The 22,594-nt window shown below is 42.8% G+C and overlaps 1 protein-coding gene across 1 annotated transcript in view; it reads left to right on the top strand.

Moving 5' to 3' along the window:
• The window catches only part of AP1S3 (adaptor related protein complex 1 subunit sigma 3), a 42,277-nt gene extending 34,214 nt beyond the window's left edge, over positions 1-8,063 (top strand). The window contains exons 3-5 of the mRNA XM_077488315.1: positions 1,459-1,567; positions 6,096-6,233; positions 7,737-8,063. Of these exons, the coding sequence (XP_077344441.1) occupies positions 1,459-1,567; positions 6,096-6,233; positions 7,737-7,772 (283 nt within the window). The 3' untranslated portion in view covers positions 7,773-8,063. The remainder of the gene's footprint in view (positions 1-1,458; positions 1,568-6,095; positions 6,234-7,736) is intronic.
• The last annotated feature ends 14,531 nt before the right edge of the window (positions 8,064-22,594 follow it).

Raw genomic sequence — 22,594 nt, 5'->3', positions numbered from 1 at the left:
CAAAGTCAGACACAGTGCCTGTGATTTATAGTTGCCATTAAAAGTCCCCACTACAGTTCTCACAGTAGATTACCTTGATCAAGAGCACCTAAGTTGGCTGAGCAGGACTCCCCCCAGCGCTGCCACTCGTTCCAACTCCCCGCCAGAACTGCCACTCATCCCATTCCCTCCACCCCCCCCACCAAGGAGTAAGAGAAGGAATAAAAATAGAAAATACATGGAAGGGGGAGGAACAAAGAAAAAATGGAGAGAAAGAATAAGAGAACAAGAGACAGCTAGAGAGAGGGATGAGGAGAAAAAACAAGAAATTAGGATAGAGAGAGATAAAAGGGAAAGAAAGGAGAACAAAGAGTTGTACATCCTAAAATGTACCATAAGGGGTTTCAATACTGTACGAGTGGAAGGGACTCGGAGCGCTAAATGTCTGTGGTTTAGGGGTGCAAATGACTTGTCTTGCCTTGGGTGCTGATAACCCACACTACAAAAAATAATTTTACTGTTAGGGGTCCCCACAACTTCAGAAATGTTATCAAGGGGTCACGGCACTAGAAGGGTTGAGAACCACTGCTCTATAGTGTCATATGCCAATATCTGTGTATATTATCTAATTCTTCACAATAAATAACTTGAAATGTGGCTTGATCAAGAGATATATTTCAGAGCATCTCCTCTTGATGGAGGTCATAAAACTGAAAAGGGTTACAAAAATATTTTTTGAAGATTTGGGCCTTGTTACTGATCCTAGGCACAGAATGCAGTCCAAGAACAAGCAACAACTAAAGATCAGTTGTAAGCTCTTACACTTCTTACACTTCACAACATTAGTCTACCATGAGTCTATCACGAGTCTACCATAAGATAAAGACTAATTTGTATTCATAAAAGGTTACCACGGAGAAAAACACTGTTCTTCAGAAAAAAAAAAGTGCTGATACAAATTTCTATAGACTACTTGAATATATGGGAAGAATAGAAGGATACAACCATGAATAAACCTTCCCAATGGTCATGGCCAATGCTAAGTCTGCATTCTTCCCATAAATGATCTATTATACTAACATTGTATCGTAATGTATATCTATGGCAACTAACTATTACACAGCTTTAAAAGGCTAACCAGCAGCCCTTCAGTAGTCTTAGGGCCGGTTCACACTGCAGGCGCGGCGAGGCGTCTCCGACTTGCCTCGCCGCGACCTGCGGCGAGCTCAGCGGCGACTTGCAGAGGACTTCTGTATAGAAGTCAATGCAAGTCGCCCCCGAAGTCGCCCAGAAGTAGTACAGGAACCTTTTTTCTGAGTCGGAGCGACTCGAGTCGCTCCTCTCAGAACGGTTCCATTGTACAGAACGGGGGCGACTTGCGGGAGCGAGGCGAGGCGAGTCGTGTCGCCTCGCATCGCCCGCTGTGTGAACCGGCCCTTACTGTATCTTATCCCTTCTTTTCTTCTCTTCTGTTTGTAGGTATGCCAGCCTGTACTTCTGCTGTGCCATAGAGGATCATGACAATGAGTTGTTGACACTGGAGACTGTCCATAGACTTGTAGAGCTGCTTGATAAATACTTTGGCAATGTAAGTAATCCTGAACACATACGCAGATGTGGATGAATCATATTTTTGGACCATAAATATGACTTTTAAAGTAAAACCTTCCTCAGAAAAAATATGGCTGTAATTGTCGACCTGTTCCTAAAAATGCTATTTGCTGACTTTGAATAGTCATGCAGATCAGGAGAGGCCTTATCTGCATTTTGGCTCCAGCCCACACACTCAAAGTATGGAAGCCAGAGGACCAGTATCGCAACCAAGCATCTGGTAATTGTGAAGTCATCAATGGCAGTCTTCATGTTTGTGTCATGATAGGTTTTCTTTATGGCAAACTGGGTTTTTCAAGGCTAACTGTGGAAGCATATTCATCTTACAGTTTGATAAGACCCTCTTGCCTCCTTTCTTGTCTCCATTATATTGTATTTGAAACAATTACCATACAAAAAAAAGCCTTTAAGAAGATTTGCAGATTAACCTTTTTTATGATTTCAAGTAAAAGCTGTTAAGATATCTGAATACAGGCTATTGCATATATGTGTTTTTTTTTTTTTTTTTTTGTTTTATCTTGGAAGACTGATGATGTAGAAACAAGGTTAAACTCAAACACCTAGAGCTAATTTGTCTTTACTAACTCTTTAACCACTTGAGACCCGCAATACGTCTATTGACGTCATGGGGTTTCGCTGGTTATATCTAAATGATGCCTGAGTCCACAGACATCATTCAGATATTGCCATTTTCAGCCAGCGATTCCCTACACCATAAGAACGATCATAGCGGCTGTTCCGCTGCTTGATCGTTCTTACGGGCGGCGGGAGGGGACGCCCCCCCCTCCCGCCGCCCTCCGGTGCTTCTACTGACTCACCGTTTCCATCTGTGAGTCGGTCACAGGATCCGCCGGCCCCAGCATGTGATCATAGAGATTTCCGGCAGACTAGATTGTCCCCGGAGTCTCTATGATCGTTCGGAGGTCGGGCGCGATGTTATGACGTCACGCCTGGCCTCGGTATTCAAATTAACGGCGCCAATCTGGCTAGGAATCCAGGATCGTTTTATTTTTTTTATTTTTTTTATTCTTCCCAGCCTAGAGGTGAGATATGGGGTCTTATTGACCCCATATTTCACTGTAAATAGGTCCGATCGTGCCATATTCCTATTACAAGGGATGTTTACATTCCTTGTAATAGGAATAAAAGTCATCAATTTTTTTTTTTTTTTTTTTTGGATGTTATTTTGGAGTTATGGATTTCCTTCCCCTCTATTAAGGAGGGCTAGACATTCAAATTTGTTTTGTTTGTTTTTTGTTTGTGCTCAACTGCTTGAAGTATAAGAAATTCCATTGAAATGATGATCTGTTACCAATTTAGGAGTTCTTTCCAGTTTAGGAGTTTGACACTCACATTTAGCAATTTTCGGAGTAAGGCCCCTTTCACACGGGCGGCTGTTAAAAGCATGTTTTGTTATTTTGAAATTCAGAGAATCCTGGCACAGCGTTCACTTGCAGTTTTACATTGCGATTAGCTGCGTTTACATGCGGCTGCGTTTGGAAAATTCTTGCCATTTCTGATGTGCTTCCCATGTTTTTCTTTCCTTGTTGCCGCTGATATCTGCAGGAGAAATGGGACACTGCGATTACCTGCGGTTATGTGCAGATAGCTGCAGTAAATCGTTCCTGGACGCAGTCAACTTTAATTTTTTTCTATCTGCACAAAACCGCATGCAACAAAACCGTCACTAAACGCAGTGTGTGAATGGGGCCATAAGAAAGCATTGTGTGCATTTAGCTGCGGTAGATAACGTCATCTGTCCGCAGCTAAAAGCGCAATTCTATCCGCCCGAGTGAAAAGAACCTAAATTACCCTATCTTTAATAAACTGATTTTTGGTAAAGAGTTTTTAATGAGTCATGGTTAAAAAGGTACAGTTTGAGGATAGTGGTTTAGTGAGAGGAGCAATAATTTTTGTAAATTTTGCAGTCCTATGTGTATCCACTGATCCCATGGGAGAAAGCTGCCCAATATTTGCTGCTTCATTTGCCCAGGCGACAACTTAGATCGGTGGCAGCCCTGGAAAGTTGCACACATTTCTGTGTATTTCTTTCCTTAGCCTTATTTAAGAACACAATGGGCAAAGCTAACTAACAGCAGACAGGCATAATTATTTTTTTTTTTTATTTTGTTTTGGCTATACTAAATGCAATGGACCTAAAATCTAGAATAAGACCCGCCTGTATTGTCACACCTGTTATAGGACTGTTTTGCAGTTTAAAAAAAAACACCCTTTCCCAATTCATGCACTGAAAATCTGTGTGTGTGTATATGTATGTGTGTGTGTGTATATATGTGTGTGTATGTATGTATGTATGTATGTATGTGTGTATATATATATATATATATATATATATATATATATATATTTATTTATTTTTTGACAGTAAAAGTTCTTGCAGCATAGAAGTTTAATTGATGATGGGGCTTGTAGATACCACATGATAAAAGTCCATATGTAAGGCTAGCCACAGGAATGGATTCCCCCATCACCCACACAAGCAGGGTGGATGGTGGAATCTTTCACTGCCAGAATACACGTAGAGCACCGCAGCTGATTGGCTGCAGGTGCTGATCGAATGAACATTCCCATTCCTGTTAGATATACTCTGTCAAGCCCTGAAGGCTGAAGCTCGCTGTTGGCTGATATCAGAGCCGTTCCAGGCTCAGGCAAGATCGTGGCAATAAATTTGGGATCCCCCCACATGCCTGGACTAGCGCCCAGCTCAGCTTCTCAGCGTGCCTCTGAGAGATTGAGCCAGCTGCTCCTGCTGCATCCACCTTGGTAAGTATGATTCTGAGATAATTCTGAGATAATAAAAAAAATCCATACTTCTGTTTTAATCTATTAAAAGATGACCTTTTTTGGCCCTCTTGGTTTCCAGCTCATTTGCCTCATTGTTCTTTTTATTGACTAGTCAGAAAATCTAAATAGGTATAAGTGGCAGATTAACCTCAACTTGCAGAAATAGTTAAAATTTACATACAGTATAAGTCTATATTAATGCACATATAAGGCTATATCCCCTCATGTATTGTTTTGTAATAGGGTTTCCCAGAAGGTAGCTTCTGCTTTTGCATTATTTTCATCATATGCTTAAAAAGAAGTATGGAAAACTTTTTTTTTCTGGCCATACTTCACTTTTTGGATCCAGGCGTGCACTTACTTTTGCTCTTCTGTGACCCAGAGTCGGCTGACAGTGAGCAATTGCCCACTGTCAGCTGATGTGGCAGCGCTGCTCCAGGTGCTGAAAGAATGCTGACCATATAGTTAGGAACCCCCCAGCTTCCATGGTTGATAGCTTGGTCTGCCTCTCAGTGCGAGGCTGAGAGCTGGAGCCAGCTGCGTTCTCCCCTCTCTCCAGCCCTGTGCTCCAGTGAGCACTGGAGGAGCAGAGCGGAGACCAGTCAGTGCTCTGTGCTTCAAGTTGACCAATAACTGAGTGATCAGCAGTCATGTGGCATGGGACTGCTGCAGCATCAGACCGATGCTGCAGCATAGATGCGAGTATACCGTATATACTCGAGTATAGGTCGATCCGAATATAAGCCGAGGCCCCTAATTTACCACAAAAAACTGGGAAAACGTATTGACTCGCGTATAAGCCGGGGGTGGGAAATGCAGCAGCTACTGTAAGTGGCAAAGAGGGTCAACAATGCCCATCTGCAGCTGCATGTCTCACTGTGTCTATTGCATGCCTCCCTGTGTCCTGTGCAGATCTGCCTACCTCACTGTGTCCTGTGTATACCTCCCTGTGTCCTGTGCAGATCTGCCTACCTCACTGTGTCCTGTGTATGCCTCCCTGTGTCCTGTGCAGATCTGCCTACCTCACTGTGTCCTGTGCAGATCTGCCTACCTCACTGTGTCCTGTGTATACTTCCCTGTGTCCATTGCAGCCTACCTGTGCTAATCTTCATCCTTTGTGTCCTGTGCATGCCTCTGTGTGCCCATCTGCAGCCACCGATCAGCGTGTCATAAAAACATATGGCGGCCATTCCAGTATTCAAAAGCCGCGCCTCCTCTTCGTCTGTGATAGGCAGAACACTCAATTTCCCAGCAGTCAGTTTTCAGCCTATCACGGACATCCGCTCATCCTCGTCTGAGGTATGAGGATGAGGGGATGTCCGTGATAGGCTGAAAACTGACTGCTGGGAAATTGAGTGTTCTGCCTATCAGACGAGGAGGAGGCGCGGCTTTTAAATACTGGAATGGCCGCTGTATGTTTTTATGACACGCTGGCCACGTCTGTCTACATGACATGCCTGATCAGGTAGTCAGACGGCGGTGACTCGAGTATAAGCCGAGGGGGGCACTTTCAGCCTAAAAAAAAGGGGCTGAAAATCTCGGCTTATACTCGAGTATATACGGTAGATGCTTGTGTTTGTTTTTGTTTTTTTTGTTTATATGCCCCAAACTTCTACTTTAGTTTTACGGTACCCATGTGCTGAGCTACAATATAATGTATACATTATGTGAATACTACAGCCGTTTTTTATATCTTTTAGGTCTGTGAACTGGACATTATATTTAATTTTGAGAAAGCATATTTTATTTTGGATGAATTTCTGATGGGTGGAGAAATTCAGGAGACCTCCAAAGAGCAGGTGGTGAGAGCCATTGAGGATGCTGACATGTTACAAGAGGTAACCGTGATTTTTTTTTTTTTTGTTTTAATTATGACCATTTAAACCACTTTAACCTTCTAGCTGGTAGTTGCTGATTCTTGCACAGTTAACCCACAGTTAATTTTTCTTTGTCAATACAAGGAAACTCTCTGCAAAATTGTTCCTTTTTTCCATGCTTTTCATTCTGGATTTTTCTGATTTATTACCATGCTTTATGCATTTTTTTGTCAAGCATTACTTATACCTGCTGTCAATTTAGTCCTTCTTTTTTTTTTTTTTTTTAGATTTGCTGTATTTCAGGGTTTGTGTTCTGATTTGGCCAGAAGGAATCCCTCAGGACATATCCTGCTTGGGGACCAGGAAAACCCTAGATGGCCAATAACAAAATCCCAAAGGTGTCTGAAGGACAAAGTGCTTAGGTTACAAGGTGCTATAGCTAGCTTTATATATTGGCACCAATGCAAGTGCAAGGACCAAGACATCCAGCCCTAGTAGACTGAAAGTCCATGACCTAGTCTTGATCGACCTAGTCCTGATCGACCTAGCTCTAGCCAGCCATAGAATGGAAATGAGACAATGAACCTAGCTCTAAGCCCTATGGTTATGGGGAAAAAAGTATAGTCCCTTGGCAGTTCATAGGTTCTTCTTACTAAGCTGTAGATCCTAAGCTCTGGCCAAACACTTAAACCCTAAGCTGCAGAGCCAGTGAATTCTGAATTTACTCTAGTTTATCACTTAAGGATACTTCATATTCAAACAAGTCTAAGTATAACAAAAAAAAACCTTCTATTGCTGAGAGCCGGAGAAAAAAAAACAGTAATATCTTGAAAGTGTAAAACCAAATCCTTGGAAGGTTTGCCTTTTAGTCCTAAGGGTCCAAGTTGTGGCTAGATAGGGTTATCGAGGCTTTTGTCCATTAGGATTCCTGAGTATTAAGAAACCAATCCTTGGCATTAATTGTCCCCAAGACTGAGGAGCTGACTCCCAAAAGGGAACACGACATTTCAAGCAACAGTCAGGAGACTAGGTCACAAGCCCTTGCCAGTTGAGCAATGATTTCTTTTACATACTGACAATGTAAACTCCATGGAGAACTCTTCTTGGTAGTAAATGAAAAGCTTTTAGCTTAGGGGTTATGACGGCTCAATAAAATTGTTGTAACCTGGAAAAGGTGTGTTTTTCTAACAATTGGAAAATAACTTCTGGCACTGTCCCCTAGGGGAAATTCGATAACATGAAAAAGTTTGGGTGACCTTCGTTGTTTTGCATGCTAGAAGGAAGTCAGTGTAACATGAATATATATATTTTTTTATCTGTATAATGTTTGTATGAATTACACTCTTATTATTTTTTTTATTTTTTATTTTCATTTTTTTATTGGCGTCAGTCATTTGTATATTTTTATCATTATTGCACTTTTATTTGTTTGCATATCTCAGTGCTGCACTTTATATCACATTAACATAAATATAACCCCGGTTTGCAGAGTTTGTGTAAATTGTTGAAATTTTATTTTTGCAGACAATGGAAGAATACATGAACAAACCAACTTTTTAATCTGGAAAATGGATTCTCTATGTTCTGTATCAAGAGCAGAGTATATGCCGAAGGTTTGTTTGGACAATGAAGGTTGTAGTCAGCCGCAGTGCTCTCGATGAAGACATGGCACCGCTGGGCGGGCCACCTGCCAACAAGGGAACGTGGTATCATGTGGGACATGATCATCAGGACTACCTTAGGGAATCCTTTGCAGCAGCATGGACCTAAGCACACCCTATACACAGGGAATATATGTATGCAAAGGAAATCTTGCTTTTTAAAATCACAAATAAAATATTTTTATATGTATATTTTGGGCTCTTGTAATATCAAGAATAGCCACAATTAACAAAATGCCAATCACAGCCAACAGTAGTATAAAAAAATTCTTTACATTTAATGCCAGCTTCCATTATTTTCTATTCTATATAAATAGTTTTCTTTAATGGTGTGGATTTGCGCAAATGTTTTCTAAACTGGAAGTTTTTACTTTATTTTAAAATACATATATTTATATACATAACCTTTTTTATATATAAAAATAGTGTCTTTATAATGCTGACACAGTGAAAACCTAATCAACTACTCACAGAATCGGCACCAAATGTCTATTTACAGGCAACCTTTTGCTTTTTTTTTTTTTTATATATTTGTTGTCTGTTTTAAACAAATGATGCACCCACTACACTTATTAATCCAATTTTTTTTATTTTTTTATTCTTTGCTTAGGACATATACAGTAATACAAACTTCTTTGCCCCTCCACAAAAATGTACTACAGGTACTGCTCAAACTTGCATGTAGAAAACCATTAAACCAATACAAAAGACAGTCAAAATTATATAATCAAGAGAGGCATGGCCCCCAGTTTTTTTTTTTTTTTTTTTTTTTTTTTTTTTTTAGCCCAGTTTACAGGTCATCTACATCCATTTAGATATATCAGAATTCAATGATTATAACTCTGATATAAATTTCAGTCTTGGGAAAACTCCATCTTCTCCCACCCCAACAAAACGTTCCATAGAGAAAAATTTTCCGGGTCATGTCGTCTGGGCATTATAATCCTATACTGTTGAGCTTCGAGATCTGACATCTACATAGGCCATAGATTATATAATGTTCTTTCCTTCAACCTTCCATCGCTAGATTCCCCAATTAACATAGTCAGTGTCGATGGGGAAATCCCTCCCATAGTGCTATTGTATTCTGCCGGTGGGGAGCATGAGTTGCCGATGAAACACAAAGATTAGTGTCGCTGGCTCACTATTCTTTTAGGAAAAACCAGACAGGCTGGTTGTGCACAAGTTGGTGATCGACTTGTGTATAACCAGGGTGCCCATACATGGACTGAAATTCGACCAGTCCCTGCTGAACCGGATGAATTTCGATCCATGTACAGCATGGCCAGCTTTAGTATTGATAGGAGCAGGTATAAATCATCCATGGGAGTGTACACAGATTAGTCAGAATAGGCATTAAGGGGGGGAGAAAGCATTTTAAGACTAGTTGGGTATATCTGTGCTGTTGGAGAGAAGAGAGCATTTTGTGAATAGTGGTCAATGTCTGGGAGCAGCGACATCACCCATAGGCTGCTATGGCCCATCCGTTGCCAGCCCACCTCTCCCCTGCAACAGACTTTGGCTGACACAGGAGACCCAGAGCATGTGACTGGCCCAGAGCAGCCTGAAAATATTCACATATACAGATCTTTCATACACCGGTTAGTCAGCATAGGTGTTGGGGGGGGGGGGGGGGGGGGGCTTTAGGATTATTTAGGTATATCCAAGAAATTTCCTTTGAAAGTAAGTTTTGAAATGTAATTTTTACAAGCTTGTGCTTTCATATTTTTGTTCTATATAGTCTTTTATTTGTTCCAGACTATAATCTCCATACTCTTCGGATTCTTGTGTTCTAACTTTTTTTTTTTTTTTTTTTTTATTCCTTCTTTTAAAGATTTGGAAAGGGTAGGAAATACTGTCCATGACTATTTTATGGAGATTTTCCTATCTTTTGTGTCACTGTTACACCAGGATGAGAATGAATCCTTTGTGTCATTGGGAAAGTAAGACATGGACGGTATAACAAAAAAAAAAGTTGCTAAGTTCTAATTCTTACCAGCTCTACAAAGAGTTTTCGTTGCAGTCCCAGCCCCACTGGGGAGACAAGATGTAAGTCTAAACCTCAGTGGTGGCAAAATGGAGAGCAATCTGCCAGCAGTGGTAACCCATCCCTACTTTATACAAACGAGAAACAAAGTTTGAGCTTTAAACCACCCAAAAACATTCTTATTTCATTATAGTCTGTCTGTGAGATACACTATACAGTGGAACCTCGGATTGCAAGTAAAAAAATCCTGACTCGTTTTGTGAGACACTCGCAAACTAAGCAAGATTCAAGCCTCTGAGGTGTGCTGTACCGCATTTGGCCAGAGGTGCGCGGGCGCCGGTGACATTCGGAGCTGTTTTTAGAAATACTCAAATACGCCGTTTCCTAGCCTTTCCGAGTGCATCTGATCGGTCTCCAAGTATTTCCGAGTCCCCCCTGCCTCTGGCCACATGCGGTATTGCATGCAATAGAAGTTAGACCCCTTTCACACTGAGGGTGTTTTGAAGGCGCTATAGCACGTAAAAATGGCGCCTGCAATCCGCCCTCAACCAGCTGCTCCAATCCGAAAGCCCTAGGGCTTTCACACTGGAGCGGTGCACTGGCAGGACATCAGGAAAAGTCTTGCCAGCAGCTTCTTTGGAGCGGTGTGTTTACTGCTCCTCCATTGAAATCAATGGGGCAGTGCGGCTATACCGCTGGAAAAAATCCGTTATTGCGGTCAGTTTTAACCTGTTCTCGGCTGCTGGCAGGGGTTAAAAGCATCCTGCTAGCGGCCGAAATGCAAATCCGACTGTAAAACGCCGCTAAAAATAGCGGTGGTTTACCGCCGACACTATGGGCGGCACAGTGTGAAAGGAGTCTTAATGTAGAACAAATTCTCTTCATGTCCATTGACTTCTATAGGGAAACTTGCTTTGATATGCGAGTGCTTTGAATTACAAGCATTCTCCTGGAATGGATTATGCTTGTAATTCAAGATTCCACTATATTACCAAAAGTACACACACATGAACTTTAATGGCATCCCATTCTTGGTCCATAGGGTTCAATATTGAGTTGACCCACCCTAAAGACATGGATGAGTGAGTTTGGGGTGGAGGAACTTGACTGGCCTGCAGAGTCCTGACCTCAACCCGATGGAACACCTTTGGGATAAATTAGAGCGGAGACTGTGAGTCAGGCTTTCTCGTCCACATCAGTGCCTGACCTCACAAATGTGCTTCTGGAAGAATGGTTTAACATTCCCATAGACACACTCCTAAACCTTGTAGCCTTCCCAGAATAGTTGAAGCTGTTATAGCTACAGAGGGTGTGTCAACCCAATATTGAACCCTACGGACTAAGACTGAAAAGTCATTAAACTTCATGTGCGTGTAAAGGCAGGTGTCCCAATACTTTTGGTAATCTAGTTTATATGCGCTTGAGTTCCCAGGTACGCAATAGAGTCAGAAATTATATAAGAAAGGAAAGCTTGCTTGGATTATACAAAACATATTAAAAAAAAAAAAAAAAATCACACCCTGAATCAGCCCCCCCATGTAATACCTATAGCTAAAATATCACTTATGGGTTGTTGTAAAGGGTTAGAATTTATGGCAAGTATTGAACCTGATGAGATTTCATCAGTTACAGTCCTGTGGAGCACACAAGAGAGGACAATTTTACCAATGAAGACATGAAAATAGACCAAACTCAAGATCTAGCCCTTCCCAATCAAAACAGGCTAGAGTTTCACTTTAATGTGCCCCTTTAAAAATTTGGTTCCAGTGTTAGAAAATCTTCAGATGAGTAATTAGGGCATCATATGACGTCCTTGGGCTTGAGAGGGGATATCTGAATGATGGTGCTTCTCCGGGCTCTCCCGTGCCATCGGGGGCCCGGAGAAAGAATTGGCCAATGCTGGATGACGACGATAGAGATTTCCGGTGACCAAATGGTCACCAGTCATCTCTATGACCGTCAGAAGCCCGGGAAGTTCCTGGAAGTAAACAAAGCCATGATCGCGGCTGTCGGCATGAGATCAGTGATTTTTTATTAATTTTTTCTCGATCTCATGCTTTCCAGCCTGGAGGAGAGATGTGCGGACTTATTGACCCCGCATCTCTCCATAAAGAGGACCTGTCACAATAGATTCCTATTACAAGGGATGTTTGCATTCCTTGTAATAGGAATAAAAGTGATCAAAAAAAAAAAAAGTGATCAAAAAAATAAAAATAAAAATTAAGCAAAATTTAAAAATGTAAAACGCACATGTAAGTTCCGTCCACATATGTAAACGCCGTTCAAACCACACATGTGAGGTATCGCCGCTTGCGTTGGAGCATGTGCAACAATTCTCGCACTAGACCTCCTCTGTAACTCTAAACTGGTAACCTGTAAAAATTTTAAAAGCTCCGCCTATGGAGATTTTAAAGTACCGAAAGTTTGGCCCCATTCCATGAGTATGCCCAATTTTAAAGCGTGACATGTTAGATAATGTTTCACTGAGTAAATAGATACCTTTCACATTATACAAAAAAATTGGGCTAACTTTACTGTTTTTTTGTTATTTTTTAATTAATGAAACCGTTTTATTTCCAAAAAAAGGCGTTTGAATAATTATTGCGCAAATACGGTGCAAGATAAAAAGTTGCAATGACCGTCATTTTATTCCCTAGGGTGTCTGCTAAATAAAACATATATAATGTTTGGGGGTTCTGAGTCATTTTCTAGCAAAAAAAAAATGATGATTTTTACATGTATGAGAGAAGTGCCAGTATTGAAGTGGTTAAAAGGTAATTTTTCTAAATCTTAGTGACATGCATTTGCATTATACATGCTTGGTACTGGACACTGACACTAAAATGTATAATGCATTTTTAGCAGTAAGATAAATGGATAATAAGTCTTTGCTACAAAATCTCAATCCCTAATGTTACAGATGTAAGGGTGTTTATTTGCTTTGCAGTTTTTTTTTTAACAATGGAATACAGGCATATCCCACTTTTAAGTACCCAATGGGGTTTATTTACTAAAGCTGGAAAGTGCAAAATCGGGCTCACTTCTGCATAGAAACCAATGAGCTTCCAGGTTTTATTACCAAAGCTTTATTGAACAAGCTGGGCTTAGAAGCTCATTGGTTTCTATGCAGAAGTGAACCTGATTTTGCACTTTCCAGCTTTAGTAAATAAACCCAATTGGGTACTTAAAAGTGGGGTATTCCTGTACATTGAACTAAAGGTTTTTACATAGCAAATCAAGTGTTTTTTTTTTTTTTTCTAAAACCAACAATACAGCATTAAAGGTATGTGCAGCACTAAGCTGTGTTAAAACTACTAAACATATCAGTACTCTTAAAGTGTTTGTTACCCCAATATTTATATAATTATATTACCGCTACAGTATGTGTATGCTGCACCATATACTTGTATGCAAAAGTATCCTGTTCTCTTTTGTATTGCTTCCTTTTTTTGTGAAATTCCTGCTTTCCTATTAAAAACTGACCACGTTGAGCATGATAGCACATTGTGGTCAGTTCCCCTAACTGTGCTGGAAACTCTGTGTGCTCTTCTCCAATGATCAGACTTGTCCTGATGGAGGAATCAGCCCTTCCCCATTGGAATGACATCACCTCTTGCACCATGAAAGCCAAGAAAAGTATATTGGCTATTTTTTTTTCCCCCCCTATAGGTGTTGTGTTTTTTTTTTTTCTTCTGTTTATAAACTGTGTAAGGGGCAGTGAAAGGAGATCGACATAAAAATTAGACCTTGCTTTGGGATGAAGATATGAAAACCCAGGAAGACTAAAGGTGTCGAATAAGTGTATGTACAGGCACTGTTCAGTGGATGCATTGTAATACCACAACCTGTGCCGCATGTCTATAATATTTACAGGTTCTCTATGCATTTCACTTATCTTTTATACTACTATAATTCCAATTTTACCTAACACCGCTGGCTTTAGCTTGGTGGAGGATACAAAAGCACGCGATAGGATTTAGTAGATTTTACATGATCAGTGAAGTCATAACTTCATATTCCAGAAGTCAGAAAAGATTTCTTGTGATGGAACATTTACATTGTTACAACTGCAAGAAATAACACATCTTTGTATTATCTATAACTGAAATTTTTAATTTTGAAGCGTACTGATCGTATAAATGAAAAAAGGACAACAAAAGACTGAAACCTTTAGACAAAGTATTAGCAACCAGCAATAGTCTGTAATTGTGAAAAGTTAAAAAATTCAGAATGTGCAAAGTCACACAAACCAGGGGTTCTATAGTTATATATACACAGCAGGATAATTGGAAAAGAGGGTACAAATGTTTAATATTATTAATACTCTGAATTTATTTTTAATATAAGGTAGAAATTGTGATATGCTGTACTATCTAGACATTTAATGAAAAAAAAAAGAAAAAAAATAACTTTTGTTTTTGTTTAAATGAATTGACTAACAGAATATCAAACTTCCACAACAATGTATATGTCTATGATATGCAATGTCCGTCATCTTTCCCATCCAGGAGGTGTACATGTTCTCACTCCTCCCTGAAACTTCAGATCTCGCCTGGAGGTCTTCAAAGGACAGCAAAGCTAATTTAAACATGGGAACTTTGTTAATGCACTTTGCACATAGAAGCAGTGTCTTTGCTATGTACAGTGCCTTGAAAAAGTATTCATACCCCTTGGAATTTTGCACATTTTGTCATGTTACAGCCAAAAATGTAAATGTATTTTATGTGATAGACCAACACAAAGTGGCATATAATTGTGAAGTGTAAGGAAAATGATAAATGGTCTTCAGATTTTTTTTTTTACAAATAAATATGTGAAAATTGTGGCGTGCGTTTGTATTCAGCCCTCCTGAGTCAATTCTTTGTAGAACCACCTTTTGCGGCAAGTCTTTTTGGGGATGTCTCTACCAGCTTTTCACATCTAGAGAGTGACATTTTTGCACATTCTTTGAAAAATAGCTCAAGCTCTGTCAGATTGGATGGAGTACGTCTGTGAACAGCAATTTTCAAGTCTTGCCACAGATTCTCAATTGGACTTAGGTCTGGACTTTGACCGGGCCATTCTAATACATGAATATGCTTTGATCTAAACCATTCCATTGTAGCTCTGGCTGTATGTTTTGAATCGTTGTCCTGCTAGAAGGTGAACCTCCGCCCCAGTCTATTAAGTTTTCTTCTAATATTGCCCTGTTTTGGCTCCACCCATCTTCTCATCAACACTGACCAGCTTCCTTGTCCCTGCTAAAGAAAAGCATCCCCACAACACGATGCTGCAGCCACCATATTTCATAGTGGGGATGGTTTCTTCAGGGGTGATGTGCATTGTTAGTTTTCCGCCACACATAACGTTTTGCTTTTAGGCCAAAAAGTTAAATTTTGGTCTCATCTGACCAGAGCACCTTCTTCCACATGTTTGCTGCGTCCCCCACATGGCTTCTTGCAAACTGTAAACTGGACTTCTTACAGCTTTCTTGCAACAATGACTTTCTTTTTGCCACTCTTCCATAAAGATTTGTGGAAATTGCAACTAATAATTGTCCTGTGGACAGATTCTCCCACGTGTGCTGTGGCTCTCTGTAGCTCCTCCAGAGTAACCATGAACCTCTTGTCTGCTTCTCTGATTAATGCTCTCTTTGCCCGGCCTGTCAGTTTAGGTGGACAGCCATGTCTTGGTAGGTTTGCCGTTGTGCCATACTCTTTCCATTTTCGGATGATGGATTAAACAGTGCTCCATGAGATGTTTAAAGCTTGGGATATTTTTTTTATAACCTAACCCTGCTTTAAACTTCTCCACAACTTATCCCTGACCTGTCTGATGTGTTGCTTGGCCTTCATGATGCTGTTTGTTCAGGCAGGTTCTCTAATAAACCTACAAGGGCTTCACAGAACAGCTGTAATTATACTGTGGTTAAATTACACACAGGTGGACTCTATTTACTAATTAGGTGACTTCTGAAGGTAATTGGTTCCACTAGATTTTAGTTGGGGGTATCAGAGTAAAGGGGGCTAAATACAAATGCACTCCACACTTTTCAGATATTTATTTGTAAACTATTGTATAAAACATTTATTGTTTTCCTTCCACTTCACAATTATGCGCCACTTTGTGTTAGTCTATCACATACAATCCCAATAAAACACATTTACGTTTTTGGTTATAACATGACAAAATGTGGCAAATTTCAAGGGGTATGAATACTTTATCAAGGTACTGTATTTGTACACACGCACACATGCAGCATCCATTTTATTAAGTAAATTCTTGTGGCTGTTACGGCAATATGGGAAAAATGCACACATAGTCAAATGGTTCAATTGGTGTTCAACAGATAATGAATTATGGAAGATGAGTGATGATGGTGTTCGATGATGTACATGCAGAATGTTAGAAACGGCTGAACTCCTGGGTTTGCATACTCTACATTCCCAAAAGTTAATTGTGCAAAAAACATCCTTCAAGCGAGGTCAGAAGAGAATGGTCAAAATTAGTCATGCAGCCAGGAAGCCCAAAGCTAATAACCACTTTTTACAACAGCAGTAAGAAGGGCACCTCTGAACACACATGTCAAACTCTGAAGAGGATGGCTTGCATCAGCTGAAGACTACAATGGATTCCACTTCTGTCAGCTAAGATCAGAACGAGGATAGAGGGTCATCGAAACTGAGGGGCTGTAGGTTACAAAAATGTTGCCTGTTCTGAAAAGTCTTTATTTCTGCTGCGAATGATACATGTGTACGTAGCCATTAACAATTGATGTGAGTTTGAGAGCACTCAAAATTTGGCATTCATACAGTCATATTTGATTACCGATGTTATTTTTGTTATTGTGCAGCTTAACATAAAACCTTGAACCTTTCTTACTTACAGTGTAAATGGACTAAACATTGTTCCTGTTGCTTAGCTCTGAAGCTGTAATTATTTTACGCATTAAAAACCTGTATTTCAATGCATTTTCGGTTCCATATCCTGAAAACGGTGATGCTTGACACCCTTTATTCAAGTTGCTTCACTACCCAGATCCTGCACCCCAGAACCGTATGCACACCCAGCTTACGTGCCCCTTCTCCTCTGCCTTTGCTCCTGCTGCATAACTAACTACCCCTCAAGATAATTTTTCCTTCTATGGTTCTCTTTTAATTCCTGCCTGACCAATTTTGCATAATCCCTAAAGCCAGCTCTTCTACTGCTACCTTTGGGTCAGCCTATCTAACCTTAACCATCTGCACTGGGCTTGCTCACGTTAGCAAGCCCAGTCATTTACCATCTGAGCCACAGTCAAAGGCAGCCTATCTAAATTTAGCATACTGTAATTGGTGAGGGGAGATGTACACAGGAGCATACTAGGTGTGTCAGAGAACTCACATTGCTAATGCCCGTCTCTGTGCAGCAGTGGCTAATTCCCACTCCCGCTAATGCCAATGGGCATGCCCGGTTCCCCGGACAGAGGCAAACGAGTTCCGGAATGAACGTGCGCACTCGCGCACCCATACGAACGTGTGCGCGCACTCGCACACGTACATTCACGTCCACCAATCCTGGCGCATGGCACCCTATATAAACAGAGTCCCTGCCTGATACCAGTGCTGGATCGTCTTCAGCTTGTTCCTGAGTTGCTGATTGCTGTTTGACCTGTTACCTTGCTCCTGACAAACCCGGCTTCCTTGACCATTCTCCTGGATCACCCCTGTTGTTATCGACCTCTACCGATTATGCAAACCTTGGCTTGGATTCTCTACTATGGTTCCCCATCCTGATTCTGTACCTCGCTGCCAGCCCGTTGCCAACCTCTGCCTGTCCTTGACTACAAACTTGCTTTCCGTTTATGTACCTTGTTGCCAGCCAGTTGCCAACCTTTGCCTGTTCCTGATGTTGCAGTTGTTTCTGAAACCATACTTACCTGTCTGGCTTCTGCGGAACAGTTCTGGTGTTCAGTCTTCACGCCTTCCTCCAAGAGGATCCTGTATCTCCAAGCTCCAGCCTTCAGCCTGCAGGCACCTGTACCCTTTCTTTGCCCCAGCACTCCCTGTCCCCAGTACCAGGGGTTTTGGGACCGGAACTGTGCAAGAGGCCACCCTCAGCATTTTCGGAGTCTGCTGTAAGGTACGTGACAAGGTGACACCAGTTGAGTGGTTGGACTGTTGGCAGTCTGAAATGCTTGAGTGGTTCCAAAGTAGAATTGGGAAGCTGAATAAAGGTTTGGGTAAGGTGAGCAGAAACACTGGTGGGTTCAGCCAGGGGTGGGATTGATAAAATGGATGATAGGGGCTGGCTAAGGGGAGCAAGAACATGGGTAGGAACAAATGGGGCTGCATGGAGCACAAGGCTGAATAAAGGGAGACCGAACACAGATTGGAACTGATGACAATGTACACCCATCTGTAACCCAAGACATCCCTTGCCACTAACCTCCCCTTATTGCCTGAACTGGGTTCCACACTTGACCTTGTTCTACTCTCCATTCCCTTTAATCCCTGCCCCACCCAGCCCGTATATGTTACCATACTTCCCCCAACATCCAGCTTAATGCCCCTATCTGGCTACCCCCATACACCTGACACTGCGCTCACTGCCATCCCAGCTCCACCCCTCACTAACCCCTTCCTCCGTTATGTATATCTTCATCTCCCAGACAATGTTCCCAAAATTCCAATGAACCTACCCTTTCCTTTAACTTGCAGTTGAGCACCCCTGTATTGCTTCCTTCACTCAGCAGCTCCATGTTACCATGCATCACATGCCAACATCCACTTATGGCTGCACGCTGCACACCTGCTCTCTACTCCACCCCCTTTACTCCCTGCCCTACTAATCCTACTTCCCCCTGACCTGTTCTACTCCCCCAACTGTCTGCACACCATAACCCCACCTCATGTTCAGATCCCCTTCAACCAATAATTAGTGGTTCCCGAGTAGAATTGAGAAGCTAAAGTAAGGGTAAGGTGAGCAAAAAAACCAGTGGAAGCAGCCAGGTGTGGGGCTGGTAAATAGGAGTAGAACTGGGAAGCTGACAAGGGGTGCAGCCCAATGGGTGAAGGGAATGATAGAGGGTAATTTTAACCAGGCACTTATTAGGTGACACCAGTTGATTGGTTGGACTGTTGGGAGTTGAGGGAAATGCATCAGTGGTTCCAGAGTAGAATTGGGATAGTTTGGGTAATGTGAGCAGAAACACTGGTGTGTAACGGCAAGGGGGGACTGATGAAAAGGATGACGGGCTGGCTCAGGGTTGCAGGAACATGGATCAGAACAAATGGGGCTGGGAAAGCTGGACATCCCTGGGTATGGGGAGATGGAACAAATGAATGAGTGACTGATAGAAAGGGGATGCTGAGTCAGGACCGGAGGGGTGAATGGTGAACAAAAGAAGCAGTATCGGGAGGTGAAATACAGGTAGGTTCTGTGGAGTTGGGGAGGGGGGAGTGAATAGACCTTGAGAGTACAGGTAGGGGAAGAGATGAATGACAGGTAACACCCAGATAACGTAATTTGGTGACAGTCCACACCCACCTGTAGCCCAATGCACCCCAAAACACTAACCCCCCCCCCCCCACTCCTTTCCTTTATTGCCTGGGTTCCCTACTTGGCTTTGCTCTCCTCTCCATCCTCTTTACTCCCTGCTCCACTAATTCTGCCTCGCCCACTCCCACAATGTGACCATGCTGCCCCCAACTGCCTGCCCTCCCCCCGCACCCCCTATGTTTAGCTTAATCCTCCAATCTGGGTGCTGCTATTCTTCCTTTGATCTGCAGCTCTGTGTTTCCATGCTTCACATGCCAACGCAACCCCCTTTGTCTAAACCACCCTTGCCTGCACTGACCCTCCTTATGGTTAAATTGAACTGGGTTCCCTATTCAGCCCTGCATACCTGCTTTCTTCTCCATCCCCTTTACTCCCTGCCATATTTATATAGAATGGGCTTGGGTAGCAGGTGGTTAAAGTTAAATAGGCTGCCTCATAAGTACAGTAAAACCTTGGATTGCAATCATAATTCATTCTAGAAACATGCTTGTAATCCAAAGCACTTGTAATTCAAAGTGTATTTACCCATGAGAAATAATGGAAACTCAAATAATCCATTCCACAACCATTTATTCATAAGTCCTTCAGTTTATAGTCCATATAAAAAAAAATATAGCAAAGTGATAGGTTATGTAACCATAAAATGTCCATCCACAAATGGAAGCCTCCACAATGGGGATTAGAAGCAAAATCCAGCAGGAGCTACAGAGTATAAAAAAGAAGAGAGGAGCCTCTAAGTGTAGCAATATGGTTAAATTTATTGAAGGTACAACATTTATAAACTCACATGGGTTGGTGATTAAAAAAGGCACATCTAAATATGCAGGCATCCGGGGTAAAGTTGACCACACAGACCATCCTCCACACACCGGCTCTCACCGCTGTCAATCGTGACTGGGAAGACTACCCTGCAGTGCAGCAATTTGAAATTGATGCTTGAACCGCTAATGGAGTGCAGCTGTCAGGTCACCTTGAGGCGAGGTGACAGATGCACACTGTAAGGATCAGGAGTGCACCACAATGTTGTGGACCCTATGGCTGACCGCTGCAGACGGGGACAGATCCCACTGGGGTTAGAGCGTGAGATTCCCTGGGGCGCAGAGTCTAAGAGCCAGCAGGTGTTCACCAGCGCCTCTAGTGGTGAGGATGGACTTGGCTACAACTGGCTCCAGGTCGCGACCCCCAGGGTCCCCCAGCTCACACCCACAGTAGGCAACAGGAGGATAGGGATAGTGAGGGACAAAGCCAAGGTCGTGGCCACATGCAGACGGGAATAGTCAGGGACACGCCAACAGGTCAGGATCACAGGCAAACAGCGATAGTCAAGGACACGCCAAAGTCAGTAACCGAACAACAGACAAGCACACGGCTGGTAACAGGAAGCTAACACACAAAGGTTGATCAGCAGGGCTGGCCTGCAGTGCACAGGTTAATATAGAGCTCTCTGATAGGAGCTAGGGTGGAGCCATGCCAGAGGATGGATTACAAAAGCAGACAGGTGAGGGTCGGCTGGTCTCTAGATGAACACATGGGAACAGGTAAGCAGACAAACTATTGCATAACCATGGCAGTACCCTCCCTCTTACGAGGCCTCCCCCTCCCCCGCCTGGGTCCAGGCTTAAAGGGAAACTCCAGATGGAACCTCCTCAACAGACTAGGAGCAAAGACCTCAGATGCAGTGATCCAAGACCTCTCCTCACGGCCAAACCCTTTCCAATGTACGAGGTACTGAAGAATGCCTTTACGGAGCCGGGAATCCAAAACTTGACTAACCTCGTATTTTAGATTATCCTCAGAGACTGGAACCGAGGTAGGGAGAGGACGAGAGGACTTAAGGACGAAAGGCTTTTTAGGAATGGGTAAGGGCATGAGAAGATCAGGAGCCTGAGCAGGGTCCCCCAGACCCTTAAAGATGAGCTGGGCATCCATAACAGGACTGGGCAGAGGTCAGTGGATCCCTGAGGTCAGGTTGGTTAGAAGGTGACATGTCACAAGAGTCAAGTTGGATAGCTGAAACACAAACAGAATTCAGAGAACCCTGAGAAAAAGATTGAAAACCCCCCCCTGGCCGAATGAGGTATTCTATCCAAAGGATGGATTAAGCCTCTTAAACGGGTTTGAATGGGCATAGTAGCAGTAGGGTGAGGCCAGGTCACAGAAGGTCCTGAACAAGAAGCAGGAAGCTCATTGGGCATGGGCTGGACTGGCATAACTGGTGCAGAGGCCGACTGAATAGTATTGTCAGGTGTAGCGACCATCTCAATCGCATCACAGGGCATAGCAACTGTGGAACTTGCAGACAAGTTAGCTTGGCTGTGCGTCCAAGGGAGATTAGGGACAGGCAAAGGTAAATGGTTATGCGAACTGGAGTGAATGATCGACTCAGGTTCATAGGTGGGCCCCTCATCCAGAGTACCACATGACCTAGAGAGTGCACCAGTCCAACTATTGCAGGACGCATCGCAGAGATCGCTATATACAGTGGGAAGAGCAGAAGATACTGGGATGGTGGTAACAGGAAGTCTCTCCTTTGGGGTACCCTTGAGTAGGCAGGAAGAGGAACAGGAGGAACCCCAATCCAGGATCTGTCCAGCAGACCAGTCAACGTGTGGAGAATGGAGCCGTAACCAAGGAAGACCTAATATGATAAGAGATGAAGCCTTAGGTAAGACAAGGAAGGATATCCACTCCTGGTGGAGTGTCCCTACTGACATCTTAACAGGAAGAGTCTGGAAGCGGATAGGGCCCCCTGGGAGAACCGTGCCATCATTCGCCAAGACCACCAATAAGGGGCAAAAGGGTAAGTCTCATGGAGGATGCAGTTTCCCAATCCATGAAATTGGCAGCGGCTCCGGAATCCAGATGGGCTGAGACCGAACGAGAGGAAGCACCGACATGAAGCAACACAGAAAGGAGAAGACGAGAAAGTGAAGGTGATATTTAAGGGTCTAATACTCCACCTTCCAGATGTATTAGCCCTGAGCGTTTTTCCGGACGAAGAGAACAAGTGTCACGGAAATGACCTTTGGCCCCACAAAAGAGGCATAGGCCCAGAGTTCTGCGCCTAGCACGTTCTTCGGGAGATAACTTAGTCCAGCCTAACTGCATAGGTTCCTCGGTAGGCAGGGGGTGCTCCTCAGATCGAAGAGAAGGGACTGGGGGCTCAGGCTGCCTAAAGAACGGGGAGTGCAGGCGTCTTTTTTCCAGGGCCCTCT

This window comes from Lithobates pipiens, unplaced genomic scaffold, assembly GCF_037356315.1.
Source record: "Lithobates pipiens isolate NorthernLeopardFrog02 unplaced genomic scaffold, aLitPip1_a1.2 Scaffold_18, whole genome shotgun sequence".
NCBI lineage: Eukaryota > Metazoa > Chordata > Amphibia > Anura > Ranidae > Lithobates > Lithobates pipiens.
This window is presented reverse-complemented; position numbering and strand designations above follow the sequence as displayed.